The 23,645-nt window shown below is 34.8% G+C and overlaps 1 protein-coding gene across 6 annotated transcripts in view; it reads left to right on the top strand.

Moving 5' to 3' along the window:
- Positions 1-23,645, top strand: part of Pias1 (protein inhibitor of activated STAT 1) — a 130,608-nt gene that overhangs the window by 68,445 nt on the left and 38,518 nt on the right. For all 6 annotated transcript variants that reach the window (XM_005316729.3, XM_078049400.1, XM_078049401.1 and 3 more), the window contains 4 exons: positions 12,990-13,074; positions 13,321-13,368; positions 20,777-20,867; positions 21,723-21,857. In XM_005316729.3, coding sequence (XP_005316786.2) covers positions 12,990-13,074; positions 13,321-13,368; positions 20,777-20,867; positions 21,723-21,857 — 359 coding nt within the window. The remainder of the gene's footprint in view (positions 1-12,989; positions 13,075-13,320; positions 13,369-20,776; positions 20,868-21,722; positions 21,858-23,645) is intronic.

Here is a 23,645-nt window from a genome sequence, read left to right as displayed (position 1 = left end):
ATTTCTATGCTGTGCTGAGGATTGAACCCAGTGCCTCACATGTGCTAGGTTAGAGCTCTACCACTGAGCCTCAACTCCAGCCCTTGTTTATTTATTTTTAATATTTATTCTTTAGTTGTAGTTGGACACAATACCTTTATTTTACTTATTTATTTTTATGTGGTGCTGAGGAGCGAACCCAGGGCCTCGTACGTACTAGGCAAGTGTTCTACCGCTGAGCTTCAACCCTCAGCCCCATTGCCTTCTATTTGTAATGTTGCTATTGAAAAGTTTGAAGAGTTACTAGTTTCTGATTTTTGTTCTTTCTCAGGTCTGTCCAGAAACATGTGGAATTTTTAAAATTCTGAATATTCTGAAGTTTTTTGTTGGTCAGGTCCATTTTAGACATTGTACTGGGAATATAATGATAATCTGGAAACTTGTTCTTATTTATGGTTCAGAATTTTTTTTTAGTATTTTACTTTTTCTTTCCCCTCAGAGTTTTTGTTCTCAGAATAAACCTCTAATTTTATGTATTTTCTTACTCTGTGTCTTTTTGCTTTACTTTGTGAGAAAGTTCCTCAAATGTATTTTCCAGCCTTTTACCAGGGATTGAACTGCTCAGGGGCACTTAACCATTGAGCCACATCCCCAGCCTTATTGTGTATTTTATTTAGGGACAGGGTCTGACTGAGTTGCTGAGTGCCTCCCTGTTGCTGAGGCTGGCTTGATCCTCCTGCCTCAGCCTCCCAAGCTGCTGGAATTTCAGGCATGCACTACCCAGTCCAGGTGGCATTTTTTTTTTTTTTATGTGTTTTTTTGTCGGGCTGGGAATTGGATTGAGGGCAAGCAGTTATCCTCTGAGCAGCGTTCCTTCCTCCCTCCCTCCCTCCATGGACCTAGTTTTGAGTTTTAGTTTTGAGTTTCCTTTTTGTGTATTTCTATCAGACTTGCAGGATGAAGGGAGGCAGTTTTCCAGCTGCTTGAAAGGGACCTGAGGATCTGGTTACTTCAAAGATTAAAGAATTCTTACTTTAGCCATCTGCCTTTTAGTCCGACTTCTAGAGGTATTTTGGGTTGTATATTGGTTGGTTTACCTATTTCACTCAGCTTTACTGATGGTTCAGAGTGAGTTTTTCTTTGATCATGATCACTTTTTTTTACCATTCACGTACCTTCTGTCCACTTTCTACATTTTTGTTGCTCTCTTGTCTAATTTGCCCTATCCTGATTGGGTTGTTCTTTTGAAACAAAGTCAAAACTAAAGAACAAAGAAAACCCTTTGGAATTTTAGGAGAAAGCATAAATAGATATATTTACTACACCAGCATTTTAACCAGAACTGATCCCTACCTCACTCCTTTTAGATCTTTTGTTAGGCAATTCAATTTATCAGTTTCGGATGAGATTTTTCAACTATCATTGTACATTTAGAATCACTTGGAAAGTTTTTAAGAAGGACCTGAATCTTGTAATTAGAGGTTTTGGTTGTATTTTAGGGTATAGTCTGGTTTTTGTTTGTTTCCTTTTGTTCTTCAGGTTATTCTAGTATGTACCTAGATTTGAGAATCCTGACCTGGAAAAAACTTGTACAACAACTGAGAAAAGGTCAGAAATTTAAAAAGTAATATTTTCATCCATTAAAATATTTCATATTTAAGATTATTAGGAATTGAGAAGGAATTTTTCTCGGGGGATCTGATCCTTCTTGTATCCCAGTATACAAGAACTTAGTAGCCAAAGCTGTCAAGAGTACAAGTAATAATAAAATATTGGAACAGATGTCGGGCAAAGTAAACACATTTACATTTTTGGTGAGGTTGTAAATTAGTACAGGTACTATTGAAATCATTATGGAGGTTCCTCAAAATACTAGGAATGGAACCATCTTAACACCTAGATATACCACTCTTTGGTTTGTATCCTAAAGAATTAAAGGTCAGGCTGGGTGCATTGGTGCACGCCTATAATCCTAGTGGCCCAGGAGGCTGAGGCAAGAGGATCACAAGCTCAAAGCCAGCCTCAGCAATTTAGCAAAGCCCTAAGCAACTTAGACCCTGTCTCTAAGTAAAATCTTTTTTAAAAAGGTCTGGGGATGTGGCTCAAGTGTTTAAGCACCCTGAGGATCAATCCCTGGAATTAAAGAAAAAGCACACTGTAGTCATACATACATACCCATGTTTATAGCAGTACATTTCACAATAGTCAAATTATGGAACCAGCCTGGGTGTTCATCAACAGATGATTGGATAAAGAAAATGTGCTATATATACATAATGGGGTTTTATTCAGCCGTAAAGAATAATGAGTTTATCATATGCAGGAAATGGATGGAACTTGAGAGCATTATGTTAAGCAAAATAAGCCAAACTCAGAAAGTCATATATTATCTCTTGTGTGTGGAAGCTAGAGAGAAAAGAAAGAAAAAGGTGTGTGTGTAGGGATGGTAGATCTCATGAAAATAGAAGGGAGATCAGTAGAGTAGAAGAAAAAATTTTTAAAAAAATTATAATATTTTTATTCTACTTAGTTGTACATGATAGAATGCATTTCAATTCATTGTACACAAATGGAGTACAACATTTCAATTCTCTGTATGTGGTGTAGAGACACACCATTCGTGTGATCATATATATACCTAGAGTAATGATGTCCATCTCATTTCACCATCTTTCCTAACCTCATAACCCCTCCCCACCCTCCCCTTTGCCCAATTCAAAGATCCTCCATTCTTCCCATGGGACACCCCCACCCCATCATAGATCAGCATCCGCCAGTTAGAAAACATTCTGCCCTTAGATTTTGGGGATTGGCTTACTTTGCTTAGCATAATATTCTCCAACTCCATCCATTTACCTGCACATGCCACAATTTTATTCTCTTTTAATGTGGAGTAATAATCCATTGTGAATATATACCACAGTTCTTTATCCATTCATCTATTGATGGGCATCTAGGTTGGTTCCACAGTTTAGCTATTGTGAATTCAGCTGCTATCAACATTGGTGTGGTCATGTCACTATACTATGCTGATTTTAAGTCCTTTGGGTATAAACAGAGGAGTGGGATAGCTGGGTCAAATGGTGGTTCCATTCCAACTTTTCTGAGGAATCTCCACACAGCTTTCCAAAGTGGTTACACCAATTTGCAAGCCCACCAGCAATGTATGAGTGTACTTTGTTCCCCACATCCTCTCCAATATTTATTATTGCTTGTATTCTTGATAACTGCCATTCTGACTGGGGTGAGATTAAATCATAAGAGTAATTTTGATCTGCATTTCTCTAATTACTAAAGATGTTGAACACTTTTTCATATATTTGTTGATCACATGTGTATCTTCTGAGAAGCGTTTGTTCAGTTCATTAGCCCATTTATTGATTGGGTTGTTTCGGGTTTTTTGTATTAAGTTTTTTGAGTTCTTTATATATCTTGGAGATAAGTGCTCTGATATGTGTGTGGTAAAAATTTGCTCCCATACTGTAGGCTCTCTTTTCACCTCAGTGATTGTTTCTTTTACTGAAAAGAAGCTTTTTAGTTCGAATCTATCCCATTTATTGACTCTTGATTTTATGTCTTGCCCTTTAGGGGTCTAATAAAAAAAGAAAAGGAACATAGTAGCCAAAATTAAGTCTCTTTTGAATGTGGAAAATAGATAATGTAGAAAATCATTGGTGTAAAGGACAAACTTTAGAAATAGTCCCAGAATGTATGATAGGTATAGTTAGATAAGAAAAAAATTTATATAAGAAAATCTAAAATACAGATTTGTTTTTCCTCACAGAAAACTAAACGCAAGGATAAATAACATTAACCAATGGTGAAAACAGACTAAAACCTTTGAATATATAACATATATTTGTTTGAGTTTTATATCTTATAAATATTTAGAGAATATGATTAAACCTAGTTGTCTGAAATATTGTGATAGAACTATATACACTTAACTATAAAGATAATATCTAGTTCAAAACAGCACAAACTTGGGACTGGGGATGTGGCTCAAGCGGTAGCGCGCTCGCCTGGCATGCGTGCGGCCCAGGTTCGGTCCTCAGCACCACATACAAACAAAGATGTTGTGTCCGCCGAAAACTAAAAAATAAATATTAAGATTCTCTCTCTCTCTCTCTCTGTCTCTCTCTCTTTAAAAAAAAAAAACAGCACAAACTTGAAGTTATTGCTGAGTGTGTTAAGAGTTAAAATATGAAGTTGAAAAGCTGGATTATAAAAACAAGGCATTACATGAAAAGGAAGAAGTGTACTATATGCATTTTCATTTCAAAAGGTGAAGAACCAAGAATTTAGTTTTAAATTTAATAAAAATAGAAATAGGAAGAATATAATCATAAAAGTAAAAAAAATTAAAGTTGTATATATGTAGTGGACACTTTGTAGTCATAGAGGTAGATTAAAGAATTTGTGTCTGTTGAAATGAAAAAATGTTCTTTTTTTAATATTTTTTAGTTGTCAGTGGATTTTTTATTCATTTTTATACGGTGCTGAGGTTCAAACCCAGGGCCTCACACATGCCAGGTAAGTGCTCTACCACTGAGCCACAACTTCAGCCCCTGAAAAGATATTCTCAAAATTCAATCTTTTAAAAAAATTTAGGGCCAGGATTATAGCTCAGTTGGTAGAATGCTTGCCTCCCATGCACAAGGCCTGGATTCAGTCCCCAGCAACCCCCCCAAAATATTTTTAATTGATACATAAAACATAAAATTATACATATTTACAGAATGCAGATGATATTTTGATACCTGTATATGTTGTATAATGGTAAAATCAAGCTTAACATATCTTTTTTCATTTCATCTCATGATGAAAACACCAAGCAGGGTTTGGTGGCATATTTGTATAATCCTAGTTACTAAAGCTGGAGGACCACAAATTCAAAGCTAGCATTAGTAAATTAGTGAGGTCCTAAGCATCTTAGTGAGACCCTGTCTCAAAATAAAAAGGGCTGGGGATGTGGCTCAGTGATAAAGCGGCCCTGGGTTTAAACCCTGGTTACCTGCACCCTCCCTCACCCAAATCCTTCCTATTTTTGGTGCCCGGATTGAACCCAGGTGCGCTTTACCACTGAGCCACATATCCCCTCCCCCCACCTTGAAACAGGGTCTTGCTAAGTTTTTAACTCTGGCTTTGAATTTGTGATTCTCCTGCTTCTTCCTCTGGCTTTTTGAAATATACAGTACAATATTGTTATCTACAGTCGATTCATTGCAGTAGTACACCAGAGTGTTTTACTCCGATCTAGCTTTAGTAACTCAGTACTCATTGATCAATCTCTCTCAGTCTTCCCCTCCAACCCCCAACCTTAGATAAGCACCAAAAAATGGATATAAATCACATAAAAGGAAAATATATATAGAAACATTAGGGAAGAAATATATTTCAGAATCCTCATGAAGTTTCCAAATTCCAGGCTTTTTTTCTAAATGGGAAGTTATGTAAGCATAATAAAAAACTGAATAGACTGGTAAATAGCTTGAGAGTGTTAGTAAAGAACTACTCTGGTTTGATATATTTGTTGGTAAATTATTGAAATTTTTTTCAGGAGCAGGTAATTTCTGTAAACTACAAAGTGTTCTCAATTATAAAGGAAGTAAGCAAACAAGCCAAAAACAAAAACAAAGAAATGCAACATTTTATATATATGTGCATGCCGCTCTCTTCCCCCAACTCTCTCTCTCTCTCCCCCCTCTCCTAGTCCCTCCCTATCATTCAGTTTTCAGTTTCACTTTTGAAGACGGGTCTGTTCTTTAAAATATTAACAAGTAGAATTTATCAGAATATTGAAGGAACAAGTTTATTCTCAGAATTTCTAAGTGGTTCAATATTAGGAAATATATTCACTAGATTTATTAAGAGCTAACATTTATTGAGTGCTTATTATTGGGTATGCACTGTTCTACGTGTAACTGTTTTATCATCGAAGAAATATTTAGGTGATTCTAGGGTGACATAGATAAATAAACTGACGAGTGGAAAGGTCTAATATATCTCCTGAGGTCACACAATTATTAAATTACGGAATAGAGGTGAGAACCCTGAAGTCTCACTCTTTGAGAATGCATTGGCTTTTGGGGGTTTAAATGGAAACATGCATTCTACCACTGAGCTCATCCCCAACCCTAGGCATGGTCTTAGTAGTGGATGTGCTTTAGAAACATTCTTACTGGGAATAAATTCGCAGGTGTGTAAATTTTAAATTTAAAAATCAGGTGATTTTTTTTTTTTTTTTTAGAACTATAGTATTTAAAGGTATGTCAAATTTTAGGGCAAAACAAGTATGTCTAGAGTACTGTGCCTATAAACATTCTTTTTGAAGTTCTAGCCTATGTGATTAAGACTTGAATAAGAAAAGTATAAATGTTAGAGAAGTTTTCCTACCTTGTACTTAAGGGAAGGCTGGCCTATCTACAAATCCTAAGGAATTAGCTATATAAAACTTTTTTGAGTCATTTTAAGTTCAATTTGAGTGGAGAATAGAACTTAGAAAAACAAGTCAGTATTATATAATAAAGCACTTTGAATAACAACCAAAATTAATTCTATTTAAAAACATCATAAATGTTTAAAACATTTTAAATACTCATTTTACCTTAATTTTATCTTTTGAACTTGATTTGAAAGTAAAACTATAAAACCATTTTAAAATTTAGAGTTCAAGGACTGGGGATATAGCTCAGTGGTACAGTGCCAACCTAGCATCATAAGGTCCTGGGTTCAATCCCCAGTACTGGGTGGATGGGGGAGTATATGCAAAAGTCTCATTTTTCTCCCTGTTCCCTGTCCCATTCCCTGACTCCCATAGGTTACCATCTTTAATTAATTTTTTATTTATCCTTTCATTTTTCTCAAATGCCAATGGCTTTATATATTTTTGTCTTTTCTCTCATACAAAGACAAAAAATCTTGTCTTTGCCACTTTAATGTGTGTTTTGAAGAAGTCATTCCTATATAATGCATAGAAATCATCTTGATTCTTTTTTGATTGCAGAGTATTCCATTATATGAATTATTTTTCCTTTTTTTTGTTAAGAATGATATTAATGGAAACTATGTAACTAATTTATGTAATGTTAATAAATCCTTAAGGATATTAATAAATGGACACAGGTACAGTATTCTAAGACAAGAAAGATTAATGTTGTGAAGATATCAGTTCTGACAGTAATTCATAGGTTTATTGTAATTCTACTTAAAATTCCATTGGGCTTTAAAAATCATAATATATTTGAAAATTTATTTAAATGATTATATGTCTCAACTCCATCTAAAAGTTCTGAAAAAATTAATATTGTGAAACATAATGATAAGAGATTAAAACATAATGGATTTATAATAGCCATACTAACACTATGAAAAAAAAGATCAATGGGAAGATAACCCAGAAATGAAACACGTTGGGAATAAAGATCTAATATATTATCAAAGAAGTAAACATTTCTATAGAGAAGGGAGGGTTATTTAATTGTATGCTGATTGAATATATGAAAAGAATCAAATAAGCTTAGAATTAGTAGAAAGAATTTTAAAAGAAGGTGGTCAACAGAGTGCATAGACTATATAAAAATTTAACTTTTGGTCATCCATAAATGTAGCCAAAACGAAAAATTTAAAAAGTAGACTGGGAGAAGTATTTGTTGCAAATTTCCAAGGGTTTTAATATTCTTATTTTTGAACAACTAATAATAATAAAAAAAATTCTTATATATGATACCCTATGGAAACATAGATGTAGATACAGAACAAGATTGGATAATTAAATAGGACGTTCAACAAAAATAAATGGAAAATGTTTACATGCAAATTGAACTTCTACCAGGATCTTGATCAATCATTAAATTAGTGACAACTTCCATACTGGACAGACTTAGTGCAATTATTAGATGCATAAATTGCTAATGATCATCTAAAACAACCATTTGAAAAGCACATTTGTGGGCTGAGGATGTCATTTATTGGTAAAGAACTTGCCTAGTATGCTGAAGGCCCTGAGTTTAGTTTCAGTACTGCAAATACAAAACAAAAACCAGAAATGTGATATAGGAGATTTCATAAAAATAACCGTGCTTTTTGATCTTAAAATTTTGGTAACTAAGAATTGGCCAAAAGAAAATAACTATCTCCCCACTTTTCTAAAAACAAACCCATGAACCCAAAGATGTTCACAGAGTTGTTTCAAATGGTGAAAATTTAGGATCAGCCTAAATGATTAATCAGGGAATTAATTGAAAATTTCACGTGTCCCTGTTAGAATACAATACAGTATTTTAAACATAATAATAAAGATTGCACTTTACTACTGAGCCACATCCCATTCCTATTTCATATTTAATTTAGAGACAGGGTCTCTCACTAAGCTGTTTAGTGCCTTGCTTTTGCTGAGGTTGACTTTGAACTCAAGATCCTCGTGCCTCAGCCTCCCGAGCCTCTGGGATTACAGGCTTGTGCCAATGTGCCTGGTGCTAATAGACTTTTTTGTAAAGAAAGCATGGGCTTTGGAAATGGGAGGCATGTAGATACGAATTCTAGTTTTAGTTCTTATATTTACAAGTGTATAACGTTGACCTGTTAGTACTTGTTTATTTTTATTTTTATTTTTGGTATAAGGGATTGAACTCGGGCACTTGAACACTGAGCTACATCTCCAGCCCTATTTTGTATTTTATTTAGAGACAGGATCGCTCACTGAGTTGCTTAGCACCTCAGTTTTGCTGAGAGTGGCTTTGAACTCTCGATCCTCCTGCCTCAGCCTCCTGAGCTGCTGGGATTTCAGGCATACCCCACCACATCTAGCTGACCTGCTAGTACTTGAGTCTGAACCTCATCATCTAAAAAGGGGACTTACATCTTTTCTTTATGATTGTTGGATAGATTAGCAATACCAGATGGTAACAGTTAATATGCATATCTCACCTGGAATAATTTATCAGTCACTTTCAAGCAGCTGGAAATCTCAGTGACCAACAACTGAAGTTCATTTCTCACTTATATATTACTTACAGTTACATTATGATTTTGCTGTGTTCTTTCCTCTGGGATCAAGGAAGAAGGAAAAGTAAGACAAAACACAGGATGGCTCTTAAAGCTTTGTCTGCTGCAAGTTGTACGCTTCCACTCATATTTCATTGAGGAAGATGTTAGTTGCACTGGAGGTATAATCCTCCTGTGGGGGTGGACCAATATAGAAGGACAGCCTATATTTTGAATAAATAATACAGGTTTTAACAAAGTATGTTCAGTTTTAGCTATCACTTTAAAAATCATGTGACAACCAGGGATATTTCTAGAGAAGATCAGGCTAGAGATCATCTGAAATGTAGTAGGAAGAGGGGATAGAAAGGAAGGGGCACATTAATGCTGTCTTCAGATATTTGAAGAATGGTTATCACTGGATAGTGAGTTTTGGCCAGTTCTGTACCGCATCAATGGGTAAAAGCTACAACACTATATATTTTGATTTAATCAGGGACATAAGTAGAAAAATGAGCAGACAGGAAATTGTTGGTTGTTTTAAATATATTACTTATTATCTTCAAAATAACCCCATAGAGGTGTTAAAATATCAGAGGAAACAGATTCACAGTATGTAAGTACTTTAAGGTTACATGGCCAATAAGTGGAAAACCAGGTCTGTGTAGTCTTTTCTTTCTAATATATTTTGCTATTCTCTGTTTGGCTGTAAGCTTTCTTAACTATTAAACGATTCATCACCAGCCATCTTCTTCCTGACAAAGTAATGGCTCCTCCTCCTCTATCATCTCTAATGAAAAATAAGTAGAAATGTTGAAGGGAAGGTTGGACTCCAAATCAGTCATCTGCAAACTTACTGATCAAATGTACCCCTCAGCAAAATTCTTGGGCATATGCCATAAATGAAAAGACATTAGCGTTATTTTCAGATGACAAAATTGAGGTTCAGAGGAGTTACCATTGCACTAGTATCGTGTATGTTAAAAACAGAAAAAATAGAAGTTTAAAAAGGGTAAGTAAGGTTTTGCATAAAATTTTATTTTTTATAAATTAGATCTATGTAAAAATCTAACATTTACATATTTATGTTTCAATATTTTACAGATATTTTTCCTGTATCCCTATGAATTATCTCTTGTACCTTCTGAAACGCATGCCACAAATATTGTTGGTTGTTTTGGATGATGTTGTGATTTTTTTTTTTTTTTGGTGTGAATTTTTCTGGAAGGGTTAGTGGTAGCTTAACTCACTTTAGAAAAGCATTTAATTTTATTTTTGCAGTGCTGGGAATTGATCCCACGGTCTCATACATGCTATGTAAGCACTGTGCCACTGAACTACTAGCTTTTTGCTAGTCCTTGAAAGATTCCTAGATAACTATCTTAAACCAAAACTATAAAGTCCTCACTGTCATTCATAGTAGAATTAAGCCTGAAAACCACAGTGTGAGAAGCAGTTTTCCAAATACATAATTGCAAGCCCATGAGCATTACAATCTCTATATAAAGAGAAATAAGACATTATTAAGTAATAAACCTGATTTCTATGTGCGGTACAAAAACTATTCTCATTATTTTAGCCATAATCTCTTTCTAAATCAGTTTGTAACAAACACTATAGTTATACATTCTAAAATGAATCTGAAATTTTGCCTCTATAGAGAATGTAAATTTTTGTACTTGGGAAATTACTTTAGCACTGTTTTATAATGGAGCCAAAGATTTAAATTAGTCTAAGCTTATTGGACTATATTCTCAGAAAAGCAAAGGAGCCAGTCACATTGCTGTCAAGGAAACGTTTGCTTTTCTACATTGTGGCCCTTAGTTATTGGCCATTGCCAGATTGACACTTCACAATTAAGATAACCTTTTCTGATTAGCAGCTGATCTTTGTGATGGATTCTTTCAGGAAAAAGCCTTCTCACAGCACATAAAGCAGAAACACAAATACAACCTTTAAGAGATACTGGTAATGGGGTGCAGGAAGTACACACCTATAATCGTAACAACAACTAAGCAGGCTGAGACAGGAGGACCACAAGTTCAAGGACAGCTTCAGTAATTTAATGAGACCCTATCTAAAATAGAAAGATTTAAAAGAGCTGGAGCTGTACTTCAGTGGTAGAGAACCCCTAGATTCACACCTCAGTATCAAGGGGAAAGCAACAAACACACACACACATTGAGATGAAATTTTATATCAGGACACCTTTTCATTTGTTTTATAAGTGATATATTTTATACAGGGTTTGTTTGTTTGGTACTAGGGATTGAGCCTAAGGATACTTAACCTCTGAGCTACATCACTAGGCCTTTTTATATTTATTTAGAGAGGGTCTTATTAAGTTTCTGAGGCCATATTTGAACTCGCCATTCTCATGCTTCAGCCTCTAGAGCCACTAGGATTACAAGCATGTGCCACCATGCCCAGTTTGTACAGATTTTTAGATATGACATACTATAATTTGGGTGGCAGTTGTAAAGGAAGTTCTGTTTTGCAAATAGTATCAAACCCAGTTTAAGCAAGAGACTGAAGTAGCCAACCTCATTTGCTTTTCTAGCATGTCTTAAGGGACTCACAGGCCAGGAACTCCTTGGCCCTTTATTCTCAGTGGTCCCTTTATTCTAGGAAAATGCCCTGGAAAAGGACTGTTTAAGTAGTTTAATCTGATATTTCTTAGATTTTGTATTCCTTTACTCAAAAAGCAGTCCTCCAATGCTTCTTTGTGCCAAGAACTGAGGTTATATTCTATACATTTGTGTTTGTACATTTACACATATGTATACACATGTGTATATAAATATATACATACATGTGCACCTGTATAGATGCACACATGTATATACACAGAAAGCCAGTAGAACTATTGTTGATCACACAGCATGGTTTATTTTATTTTTTGCTTATAAACAGAAATTTGTTTCTCAGGATCTAGAGGCTGGAAGTCCAGGATCAGGATGTCTGGGGAGAGGCCTCTTCTTGGCCTCAAACTGACACCTTCTCCTTATGTTCTCATATCATAGAAAGAGCTAGCATAAAGTTCAAGGTCAGCTTGGGGTGATCAAAGCAATACCCTGTTCACAAATAAAAGATTAGCCCTGCATGGTGGTACATTCCTGTCATCCCAGCAGTTTGGGAGGCTGAGGCAGGATGAGCCAGAATTCAGTCACCCTCAGCAACTTAATGAGAACTGATCTCAAAATAAAAATTAAAAAGAAAAAGGGGGCTGGGGATGTGACTCAAGAGTTTAAGCATCCCTGGGTTCAGTCATCATACCCATAAAGGGATGAATAAATGAGTAAATAAATAAATTAATCTGGATGTAGCTCAGGGATAGATCACCCCTTCCTTCCATCCGCAGTACAGAAAGAGCCAGCATAGCTTAAGAGTCCCTGCTCCAGCCTGTGTTCACTTGATGTTTTTTTCTCTTTCCCTTTGCTATGCCCTTCCATCACTTCCTCTCTCTCTCTTTCCTTCCTTTCTTATAATTCTTTCCTTCTTCGAGATAATAACAAGCAAACATTAAAGTGAAGCCATCAAAGAATAAGAGAAGCTATATATGATATTTATTGTATAAAACTTGTATGATAATAGTTAAATAGGAGTCGATGAAACTCTTCATTTGCCTTTAATATTGAATGCCATCTTGTCATGGTAGGTTTCAAGGCAGATATTGTTACGAACTCATAAACCATGATTCTTTAAATAAGTTTCTTCTATTTTAAGTAAAATTAAACATCAATATGTTTTTATACATGTTCTTAATGTGTGCATACATTATGTGATCATTTTTTATTAATTCATCTTTACTTATTTTCTGAATTCTAATGCATTAGTTTTTGACATTAGTCATTTTGTATCTTTGTGTTTATTATATTATAATAGCATACTTATTTTTCAGTGCTTTAATTATCTTGGTATTTAAATTCTAGAATATGTTTCAGTGAATTAAAGACCTGTGCTTTTTGCTATTGTCTTCTGTATTGATGCCTAACAATTAAAATTATAATTCTTGTCTTCTTTAGCATCAGACAACAGTCAGCGCTTTCGAGAAACCTGTTTTGCATTTGCATTGACACCACAACAAGTGCAACAAATCAGTAGTTCCATGTAAGTTGTCCTCAGATATAATTTGCAGTTTGGCCTTTGACAAAGTGATTTTTTAAATACAATGTGTTGAGTAAGTTAATGTTAGTTGTCATACAAATAATAGTGTTGAAAATATTATTATAGTCTGTTACTTACTTTAAGAATAGTTACATCTCTGATAATTTGAAAAACTTCTCTAGAATGTATCTTTGAATCAGCTTCCACGTACATATTTTGAAAATAACTGTAATTCTTATTCTATTTTAGGGATATTTCTGGGACCAAATGTGACTTCACAGTGCAGGTCCAATTAAGGTACAGTGTTGACTATAGTACACATTCAGAGTTTAAAAGATAATATTCCCTAAAGATTTATTTTAAAAATTACCCGGTTTTTTAATAAATGTATTAGAAATATTGGGCATAGGTATTTGGGTAAGGAAAACATTCTCCTGTTAAGAGATGTCCTAATGTTTATCTAATTTTAGATTTAGTTTAGCAAGTAGTGTGTTGCATATTTAACTACATTTCTCCACCTTGGTTGCCCTCATTTGGTTAAGAAGTTCAAGCTAATGATATTTTAAAATATCATAGTGGTCAGCTCTTAGAAATATTCAGTCTTAAGAGGAAGGATCTTACTGCATAAGAGGCAAAATTGTAGATAAGGAACTAGTACTTAAGTTTGTAGTATCCCATGGACTTACAAACACCAAGTATTCTAATTTGCTTTGTACTATATATTTTAAATCAAACATTTAAATCTCTTGAAAGTTTTCAGTGGCGATCAAAAAAATTTCCACCATTGAGTTCACAGTTGCTCCTTATTTAGTTTCTTTTTTTTAATAACCCAATCATTTCATTCTAGAATTACCAAGAAACTTTTATAATAATCTCTCTTACTTATATAAACCAATTTTATGCTGCTCTGATTATTCAGTGTACAAACCCAGCTATTCTACATTGTTCTTACTGAAATAGGAGGTAGAAGAGGAAATAGTTTATTTTCCTCAGTAAGTTATTTACCCTATATCATGGGGAAAATAAACAGCTTAGTCTCAATAATCAGATGCTAAATCAAATGTACAAATTATTAAAATTTAGTAGTAAGTTAGGAAAGAGATCTAAATTCCTGCTCTATATCTCATGGAGCACTGTGAAAACCTCTGATCTGGTCAGTCTTTCTTTCTTTCTCCCCTCCCCTCCCCTCCCCCCTCCCCCCTCCCCTCCCCCTCCCCTCCCCCTCCCCCTCCCCTCCCCCTCCCCTCCCCCTCCCCTCCCCTCCCCCTCCTCTCCCCTCCCCCTCCCCTCCCCCCTCCCCTCCCCCTCCCCCTCCCCTCCCCCCTCCCTCCCCCTCTCCCTCTTCCTCTCCCTTATCCTCTTCCTTTCCCTTTCCTTTCCTCCTTCCTTTCTTCCTTTCTTTCTTCTTTCTTTCTTCCTTTCTTTCACAGTAGAATGCATTTTGACATATTATACACAAATGGAGCACAACTTCTCATTCCTCTGGTTGTACATGGTGCAGAGTCACTCCTATAGGGTAATTATACATGTTTATAGGGTAATAATGCCTGTCTTATTCTACCTTCCTTCCCATCTCCATAGCCCCATCCCTTCCCTCACTCCCCTCTACACAAACCAGTGTTCCTTCAGTCTTCTCTATCCCCTCTCCCCACTATGTCTGATCTGATCTAGTCTTTAAAATGGTGAGTGAAAAAACAGAGATTTGAGTTGAAAATTCTAAAAGGGAAATGACTATGGTTATTAGCTTTAAATTAAATTTTTTTTTAATTTTATGTTATAAAACAATTTGACAGCTAGGTGTGGTGGTTACAGGTCTATAATCCCAACTGCTAAGAGGCTGAGGCAGGAGGATCACAAATTCAAGGCCAGTCTGAGCAATTTAGCAAGATCCTGTCTCAAAGTTTTTAGGAAGGTCTTGTGGTGTAGTTCCCTGGTGGAGTGCTGCTTGCCTTGATTCAATCTGCAGTATGGGGTAGAGGGTATGTGAAAATAAAAGTAATATACAACAGAACCTTACCCAAGTAAACTAGTGGATAATCTTAGTTTTAGAAGGCACTTTCAAAAATTATTCTATATAAAAGGTATACTGTATCCTCTCTCAAGGAAGACTATGATAAAGACTGAATAAAGTACAAAATTCTCATGTCTTCATAATAAATTAGGAATTGCTGCAATCTTCTATATTATCTGTCTCAGCCATTTACTTTACAGTTCGGACATAATGTTATGTGGCATTATCCTTTAAAAAAGTAGTTCTCAAATTGTTGCATGGAGCCACCCTTTGAGTCCCACACTCTGACTGCCATTATCCCTTCCCTTTTACTACCCACTACTCCAAATACATACATACTTGGAACCAAGTAGTGCTACCTTTTCTTTCTTTTATGTTTGCATAATTGAAGTGTGGATTCCCTTTCTCCTGAAGAAAGCATTCTAAGACCAAAGTAAACCTTGAAAACTATAGTTCTAGGATAAAAGACCTAGTTATTATTTTACATTAATATGCATGCCTTCTTTAAAGCAGCAACATATGGTTCATGTTTTGAAACACTGTCATCTTTCTAAAATAGATCAGCAGTCAAATTCAGAGTCCAAGGGAATCTTTTTTCCCCTATTATTATTTTATTTCTTTCCACATTTTGGGGTGCATTGTATAGTTGCTGATTTTAATGGGATTTATTGTTACATACTCATAATATAGCAGTATAATTTGGCCAGTATCACCTCCCAGCACTTCCTTCTCCCTCCCTGCCACCCACTCCTTGGTTCCTTTTTCCTACTCATCTTTGATTTTCATGAGCTCCACCTTCACCTTTCTTTTCCTTTTTCCTCTCTAACTTCCATGTATGAGAGAAAACTTGCATGACCCTTGACCTTCTGAACTTGACTTAGTTTGCTTAACCTAATTTTCTTAGGTTTCATCCATTTTTCTGCAAATGGCATAATTTCATTTTTCTTTATGGCCGAACAAAACTCCATTGCCTACACACACACACACACACACACACACACACACACACACACACACACACCATCACCACCACCACATTTTCTATATTCATACATTTGTTGATGGTTACCTAGGCTGGTTCTATAGTTTGGCTGTTGTGCATTGTGCTGCTATAAATATGGGTATGCATATATGACTGTAGCATGATGACTTCAGTTCTTTTTTGTGTGTGTGGGAAATGTGTCCATCTTTTATTTATTTATTTATTTGTTTGTTTGTTTATATTTTTATTTATTGGTTGTTCAAAACATTACAAAGCTCTTGACATATCATATTTCATACTTTAAATTCAAGTGGGTTATGAACTCTCATTTTTACCCCAAATACAGATTGCAGAATCACATCGGTTACACATACACATTTTTACATAATGCCATATTAGTAACTGTTGTATTCTGCTACCTTTCCTATCCTCTACTATCCCCCCTCCCCTCCCCTCCCATCTTCTCTCTCTATCCCATCTGCTATAATTTAATTCTCTCCCTTGTTTTTTTTTCCCCTTTCCCCTCACAACCTCTTATATGTAATTTTGTGTAACAATGAGGGTCTCCTTCCATTTCCATGTAGTTTCCCTTTTCTCTCCCTTTCCCTCCCACCTCATGTCTCTGTTTAATGTTAATCTTTTCCTTTTGCTCTTCTTCCCTGCTCTGTTCTTAGTTGCTCTCATTATATCAAAGAAGACATTTGGCATTTGTTTTTTAGGGATTGGCTAGCTTCACTTAGCATTATCTGCTCTAATGCCATCCTTTTCCCTGCAAATTCCATGATTTTGTCATTTTTTAGTGCTGAATAATACTCCATTATGTATAAATGCCACATTTTTTTAATCCATTATCTATTGAAGGGCATCTGGGTTGGTTCCACAGTCTAGTTATTGTGAATTGTGCTGCTATGAACATCGATGTGGCAGATGACTTCAATTCTTTAGGACAAATACTGAGGAGTGATTTAATGGTCATGTAGTGGTTCCATTTCCTAATCTTTTGAGGAACCTCTATACTGATTTCCTTTTTTTTTTTCTATACTGATTTCCAAAGTGGTTGTCCTAATTAATCCCATCAATGGTGTAGAAATATTCCCTTTTCTCCACATCCTCTCCAAGGGAATCATGGTAGTTAAAAATGGATAATTCAAATTTATCTACAGAACTTGATAAAAATTTTTTGTTTTATTTGGTATCTGTTATGTGATTTTTTGTGTTTTTAAAATATTTTTATTAGCTATTGATGGATCTTTATTTATTTATTTGCTTATATGTGGTGCTAAGACTCAAACTCAGTGCCTCACACATGCTAGGCAATTGCTCTACTACTGAGCCACAAACCCAGCAACCCAGCCATGTGTATGTGTGTGTGTATGTGTGTGTGTGTTTGATTCATTGTGTTTTAATAAAATAGTCTTCATGTCATCCCCTTCTCTATGGCTAGGCCAGTAACCCCAATGTATTATTTAAGTTATTTGTTCTCATTATAAATGTTTGTCTAAAACATAAATAATTTTATCAGAATTAAGGTCAACATTTTCTCTATTAGACACCTAGTCTATTTTAATTTGTGTATTTTTGGGGGTGGGGCATACCAAGGATTGAACCCAGGGGTATCAAACCACTAAGCCTCATGCCCAGCCTCTTACAATTTTATTTATTTATTTTGGGGGTTGAGTAATGGGGATTGAACTCTGGGGCACTCACTGAGCCACATTCCCTGCCCTATTTTGTATTTAGAGACAGGGTCTCACCAAGTTGCTTAAGGCCCCCCCCTATGTTGCTGAGGATCGCTTTGAACTTGAAATCTTCCTGCCTCAGCCTCCCAAGCTGCTGGGATTTCAGGCATACACCACTGCTCCTGGCTATTTTTTTGTTTTTTTGAGACAGGCTCTCATTAAGTTACAGAGCCTCCCCTTGAATTTGTAATCCTCTTGCTTCAGCCTCCCAGTTCACTGGGATTACAGGTGTATACCCCACACCCAGCTGAAACTTTCTGTTATTATTCCCTTTTTTTTTTTTTATCTTTTTCCCTTTCAGATTGTTGAAGTGGTTTAGATTTCACTTTTTACCTCATGGAATAGGAGTCAAGTTCTCATATAAATTATTCTTTTCCTATAGCTTCAGATAGCCAGTGTTCATGTTTTAAATTAACCATGCTTTGAAGTAATTGGAAACTCTAACATCCTCTTACTGTTGAAGTATAAAAATTTAGCCTGTAATGGAAGGTCCTGCTAGAGTTAGAGATGGTTCTGTGAGCTTTGATGTCTGTTTGCTAAGAATATTTCTAAAAAATCATGTAGATATCAGTAATTCTTCACTTTTTTATGCTCTGTAATGACTGAGAATCTGTTAGAAGCTATGTATTGTCTTCCCTAAAAATGAACATATATATGTGCTCATAAAATTTTACATAGAAAACTTTCTCCAATTTTTTGAACCATCCCCACACCCAGATTCCATGATTGGCAGGTTTTATACTAAAGGTATTTATACCAAAGGTATTTATAGAATATGTTTGCAAATGATGAATATTTCAAACTTAAGAGAGAGGATTCCCCCTACCATATATCAAAGGTGCTGTGAGCATTCTATAAAAGTGGAATGAGTCTCAGGTGTATGTTGGGAATAGGAATTAATAATTAATAGGTGTCTTTAATAGCAAAGAAATAATTTATTTTTATATCTATGAATGAATAGAGTAGGGATTTATAAATTATATAGCTATCTTGGTTTCCCCAAAATCTTATGCATTTAATTTAGATATAAATATTTTAGTGAGTTCCTGAAATATTATTGTAAATTCATGTAGCTATAACATAAATGATGTTATTATTCAACATCTTCAGTTCTCAAAAAATAAAGGAATACTTTGGCTTAGCAGACAGAACTTATTGCTAAGAATAAGACCTTGTTCCTAGGTACAACATTTTTAGTGTTTTCTGCTGAGAACCAAAAAGCATTTCATGGACAGATTTCAGAAATACTATGTTTTCTGTCATCTTCTTAGAGATCCATAATGTACATGAGCCTATTTAAAACCAAGAAGTTCTATATTACATAATTTTAATTGTTTTGAATCAGAATTTCTTAGTTTTATTTAAGTATAGAACTTTTTTCTTTTTAATATCTGTTAATACCTGAACAGCTAGCACGCCTAAGAACATACTTAAATAAACAACAATTATCATGAAGACAGCTATAGCGTGATAGTTGTGATTGCTCAATCTGATAGTTGACAATTATTTTTAATTAAGTCATAAATAATTAGGGTTGGGAGCCTAATGGAGCCAATCTCCCAGCCTTCCCTCGACCCCCATCAAGAATCTTTGTATAGCTGAGTGTGGTGGTGCACACATGTAAGCCTCCCAGCAGCTTGGGAGGCTGAGACAGGAAGTTCAGAGCCAGCCTCAGCAACTTAGTGAGGCCATGTCTCTAAATAAAACATAAAAAAGGGCCGTTGTGTGGATCAATCAGTAGTTTAACACCTCTGGATTCCATCCCCAATACCAAAAAAAAAAAAAAAAAAAAATTATATAACTTGACTCCCTGAAAACTGAACTACTTAATAATTGTTGATATTAGTGTTGGGCCTTAATGATAACCTTAAACAGTCAATTAACACCTTTTACTATCATAGATAATTTATTCCAGGGACAGAGATTAGCAATTGCATAGCTTTTTTTTTTTTTTTTTTTTTTTTAAATCACAGTGCCTTTTAAACAGATACTTAAGCTCACTGCAGTAGCAACAGGAAGTGCCTATAAAATTATTACAGTAGTATAGAATGTACTAGAGTTAATTTGTAGTTAAGCATCTTCATGTGTGTTTATCCTTTGACTAAGTGTGGTACCATGTATAAAGTCTGTTTATGTGCATAAATTTTAACTTTGTATTTCATTGTAGTAAATGATAAAATAGATAATTACCTACATTTTTTTTTAACTTTTAAATTTTGGGGTAGTACTGAGGATTGAACCAGGAGGGCCTTGCACACTGCTATTGGGCTATTATCTCCAGCCCTTTTTATTTGATTTTATTTTAAGATAGGCTCTTGCTATGTTTCCCAGAGTGAAATATTTACATGTAATTATTTAAATGGCCCCTTTAATTGGTGGGGGGCAGGGGACAGGGATTGAACCAGGGGCACTTAACCTCTGAGCCATATCCCTAGCCCCTTTTTTGGAGGGGGGGACAGGGTCTCACTCAGTTGCTTAGGACCTCGCTAAATTGCTGAGGCTGGCTTTGTACTTGCAATCTCCTGCCTCAGCCTCCCAAATAGCTGGGATTACAGAAGTGTGCCACCATACTCAGCTATCCATGTATACCTTATGCCTAACTAACTAACCAACTAACTATTTATTTATTTATTTATTTACTTACTTACTTACTTACTTATTTTTACATTTTCAGGCTGCTTAGTTTTTGAGTTTGTTCAGATTGTCAAAAATCTCCAACACCACCAAAAGTAAAAAAAAAAAAAAATAAGAATCTGCTTATAATAGACCCCTGCAGTTCAATCTTGTTGTTCTAACACCAATTGTATTCTAATGTTGTTCAAATGTGCTTTTTCATTGTGTGAAATGTCCAGTTTTTAGTTTTCCCCTTTTTGTTGTTTTTAAGTTGATCATCTATTAAGTTAGGTCTTGAACAAAAATATTAGTTAGGTTATCCCTTAATAAAGGAAGTTAAATTTAACCTTTATTGTTTAGGTTTTGTTTATCTGAAACCAGTTGTCCACAAGAAGATCACTTCCCACCCAATCTTTGTGTGAAAGTGAATACAAAACCGTGCAGCCTTCCAGTAAGTCCTAAAACCTTAATGTTATTTTTAATATACATTATCAATATAACTATCACATAAGTAATCACAGCTGTTGTTAATTATAGTTTTTCATTAGGAAAATATTTTTATTTTGTATATTTTTTACAATTGGCTGCAACACTTGTACCAATTATGTACACTTAGCAGCTATGACAGCTATGGAGATAAAGTTTAGGATTTGAAGTTGGACATGGTACCTTTGATGTTATGTTGGAGGACAGGGAGAATTTATTTCAATAAAATCTCAACAATGTTTATGTTAAACTGTAAATCTGTGGTAGAATGGAGATTTGTTTTTTTTTTTTTTTTTTTAAAGAGAGTGAGAGAGGAGGGAGAGAGAGAGAGAATTTTTTTTTAATATTTATTTTTTTAGTTCTCGGCGGACACAACATCTTTGTTGGTATTTTGTTGGTATGTGGTTGGTATGTGGTGCTGAGGATCGAACCCGGGCCGCACGCATGCCAGGCGAGCACGCTACCGCTTGAGCCACATCCCCTAGAATGGAGATTTGAACAATGCTGTTCCTTACTTAGGGGAGGAGGATGGGAACTGTTTGGTCACTTGAAAATACTCATTGTATACTGATATAAACTGATTCGTAAATTTGAGAAATTTTGAATTTTTATCACTAATGTTTTTCTTAGGCTTACTGAGGTGGTTTAGAGAAATAGTAATAAACTCATAAAAATGTTCACTGTAATGAAAACATTCATATTTTTGAGTATGATTTGTAGGATTTTTTTGGTTGGTGGTATTTGCTTTTTATTTTTAAGAAATGAAAGTTGAAATGGTTGTGGGGATAATAAGTATAAATAAACTATATTTCTTTCTTAGGGTTACCTTCCACCTACTAAAAATGGTGTGGAACCAAAGCGACCCAGCCGACCAATTAATATCACCTCACTTGTCCGATTGTCCACAACAGTACCAAACACCATTGTTGTTTCATGGACTGCAGAAATTGGAAGAGTAAGTGAATAATTGTTTTTACCAGATTTTTGTATTTTAAGAAAGTGTTGATCACCATGGTTCCCTGAGATTACTTATAAATGATATTGTAAAATGAGTTGCAAAAAGATTTTTGTCTAACAATGAATTTTCAATGTATTCCCATTTGAAAAGTGGGATTCTGCAGAACCAAATGTTTTATCACCTGATCTTTCATTCAGCAATTTATCAAAATTGTTTTCCTGTATAATTACATTTTCTTTTGTATTTTAAATTTCTACATCTTATTTCAGTATAATATGCCATTATATAGCATAGTTTCTATTATTGAACACTTCATTCATTGATTTATTCATTGTCTGTCAAGTAAAAAAAAAAAACATTTTGAAGACCATCCTAGTATCTATAGCTATTATCTAGTATAGCTATAATTTAATAACTACTTCATAATTATCACATGCAAACACCTGACAGTTTTCTTATAGTAAATTATCAGAAGTGGAATTTGTAAGTCAGCATGCAGAATTTTTAGAAAATTTTGTGTACATTGACAGATTGTCCAAAAATATGTAAATTTATTCTCATTTAGTATTTATTTGCATGCCTGTCAACACTTATTATCTTTTAAAAAATCTTTACCATCATTACCATTCTAACTAGTTTCCTTTTTTCTTTTTTTTCCTGGAGGCAATAGGAATTGAACCCAGGGTCTCTTTACCACTAAACTATATCTTCAGACCTTTTTTTCTCATTTGGAGCCACCAAGTGTCTGAGACTGCCCTCAAATTTGAAATCCTCCCACCTCAGCCTCCCATGTCCCTGGGATTTTAGGTGTGCAGTATACCTGATAATCCTCCTTTATTATTGAGATTGAATACGTTTTAAGTTTGTAACTATTTACATTTAAAATTGTATCCATGCCTGTTTCTCTAATATTCTTTTTCTTACTGTTTTGTGAGTTTTACATATATTAAGAATTAACTTGCCTGGTGGGCGCTGTGATACACACCTGTTATCCCAGCAACTTGGGAGGCTGACACAGGAGGAGCATGAGTTCAAAGCCAGCCTCAGCAAAGACTAAGACTCTGAGCAACTCAGTGAGACCCTGTTTCTAAATAAAATATAAAATAGGGCTGGGGATGTGGCTCAGTGATTCAGTGTGCCTGAGATTACTTATAAATGATATTGTAAAATTTCAAATTTTACAATATCATTTATAATATAATTTCAAATTAACCTGTTTTTTTTTCATCTTGCAAATATTTGTTTCCAGTTTCTTAGCCTTATGTTTTAATTTATATAATTATTTAATATGTAGGAGATTGTCATTATCATAGAACTAAATCTTAACCAGTTTTTCTCTTTGTGGTCTTTTTCCCTCCCCATGATGCTTAGTCTGTGTGCCTTTTCTAAGCTCATGTAAATAAGCTAAACTTCTAGACTCTTAAGCTTTCATGTTTTGCCTTTAGATATTTAATCCATCTTAAATTCATATGCCATGTGATAAAATTTTTTACTTTTTTGTTTTCCAGTTCTAACACTAAATAAATGCAGATTCTAAAGTCACTATTGTTGTATATTTAATTTTTTATATATCCTGGGTATGTTTCTGAACAACTTGTATATTATTTCTTAGTCTAGCATTCATTTTCTGGGACAATTCAGAAAATTGCAGTTTTTAAATTATTGTATTAAAATTCATAACATTAAATCAGTTCTATTTAAAATTTATCAAATGTTTACTCTGGTTATTTTATGGTTTATTTCAGGGTTCTTAGAACTAGAGAGAGGTCAGGGCTGGGGATATAG

This window comes from Ictidomys tridecemlineatus, chromosome 5, assembly GCF_052094955.1.
Source record: "Ictidomys tridecemlineatus isolate mIctTri1 chromosome 5, mIctTri1.hap1, whole genome shotgun sequence".
NCBI lineage: Eukaryota > Metazoa > Chordata > Mammalia > Rodentia > Sciuridae > Ictidomys > Ictidomys tridecemlineatus.
Note: the sequence above shows the minus strand (reverse complement) of the source record. Positions and strands in the feature narration are given on the sequence as shown.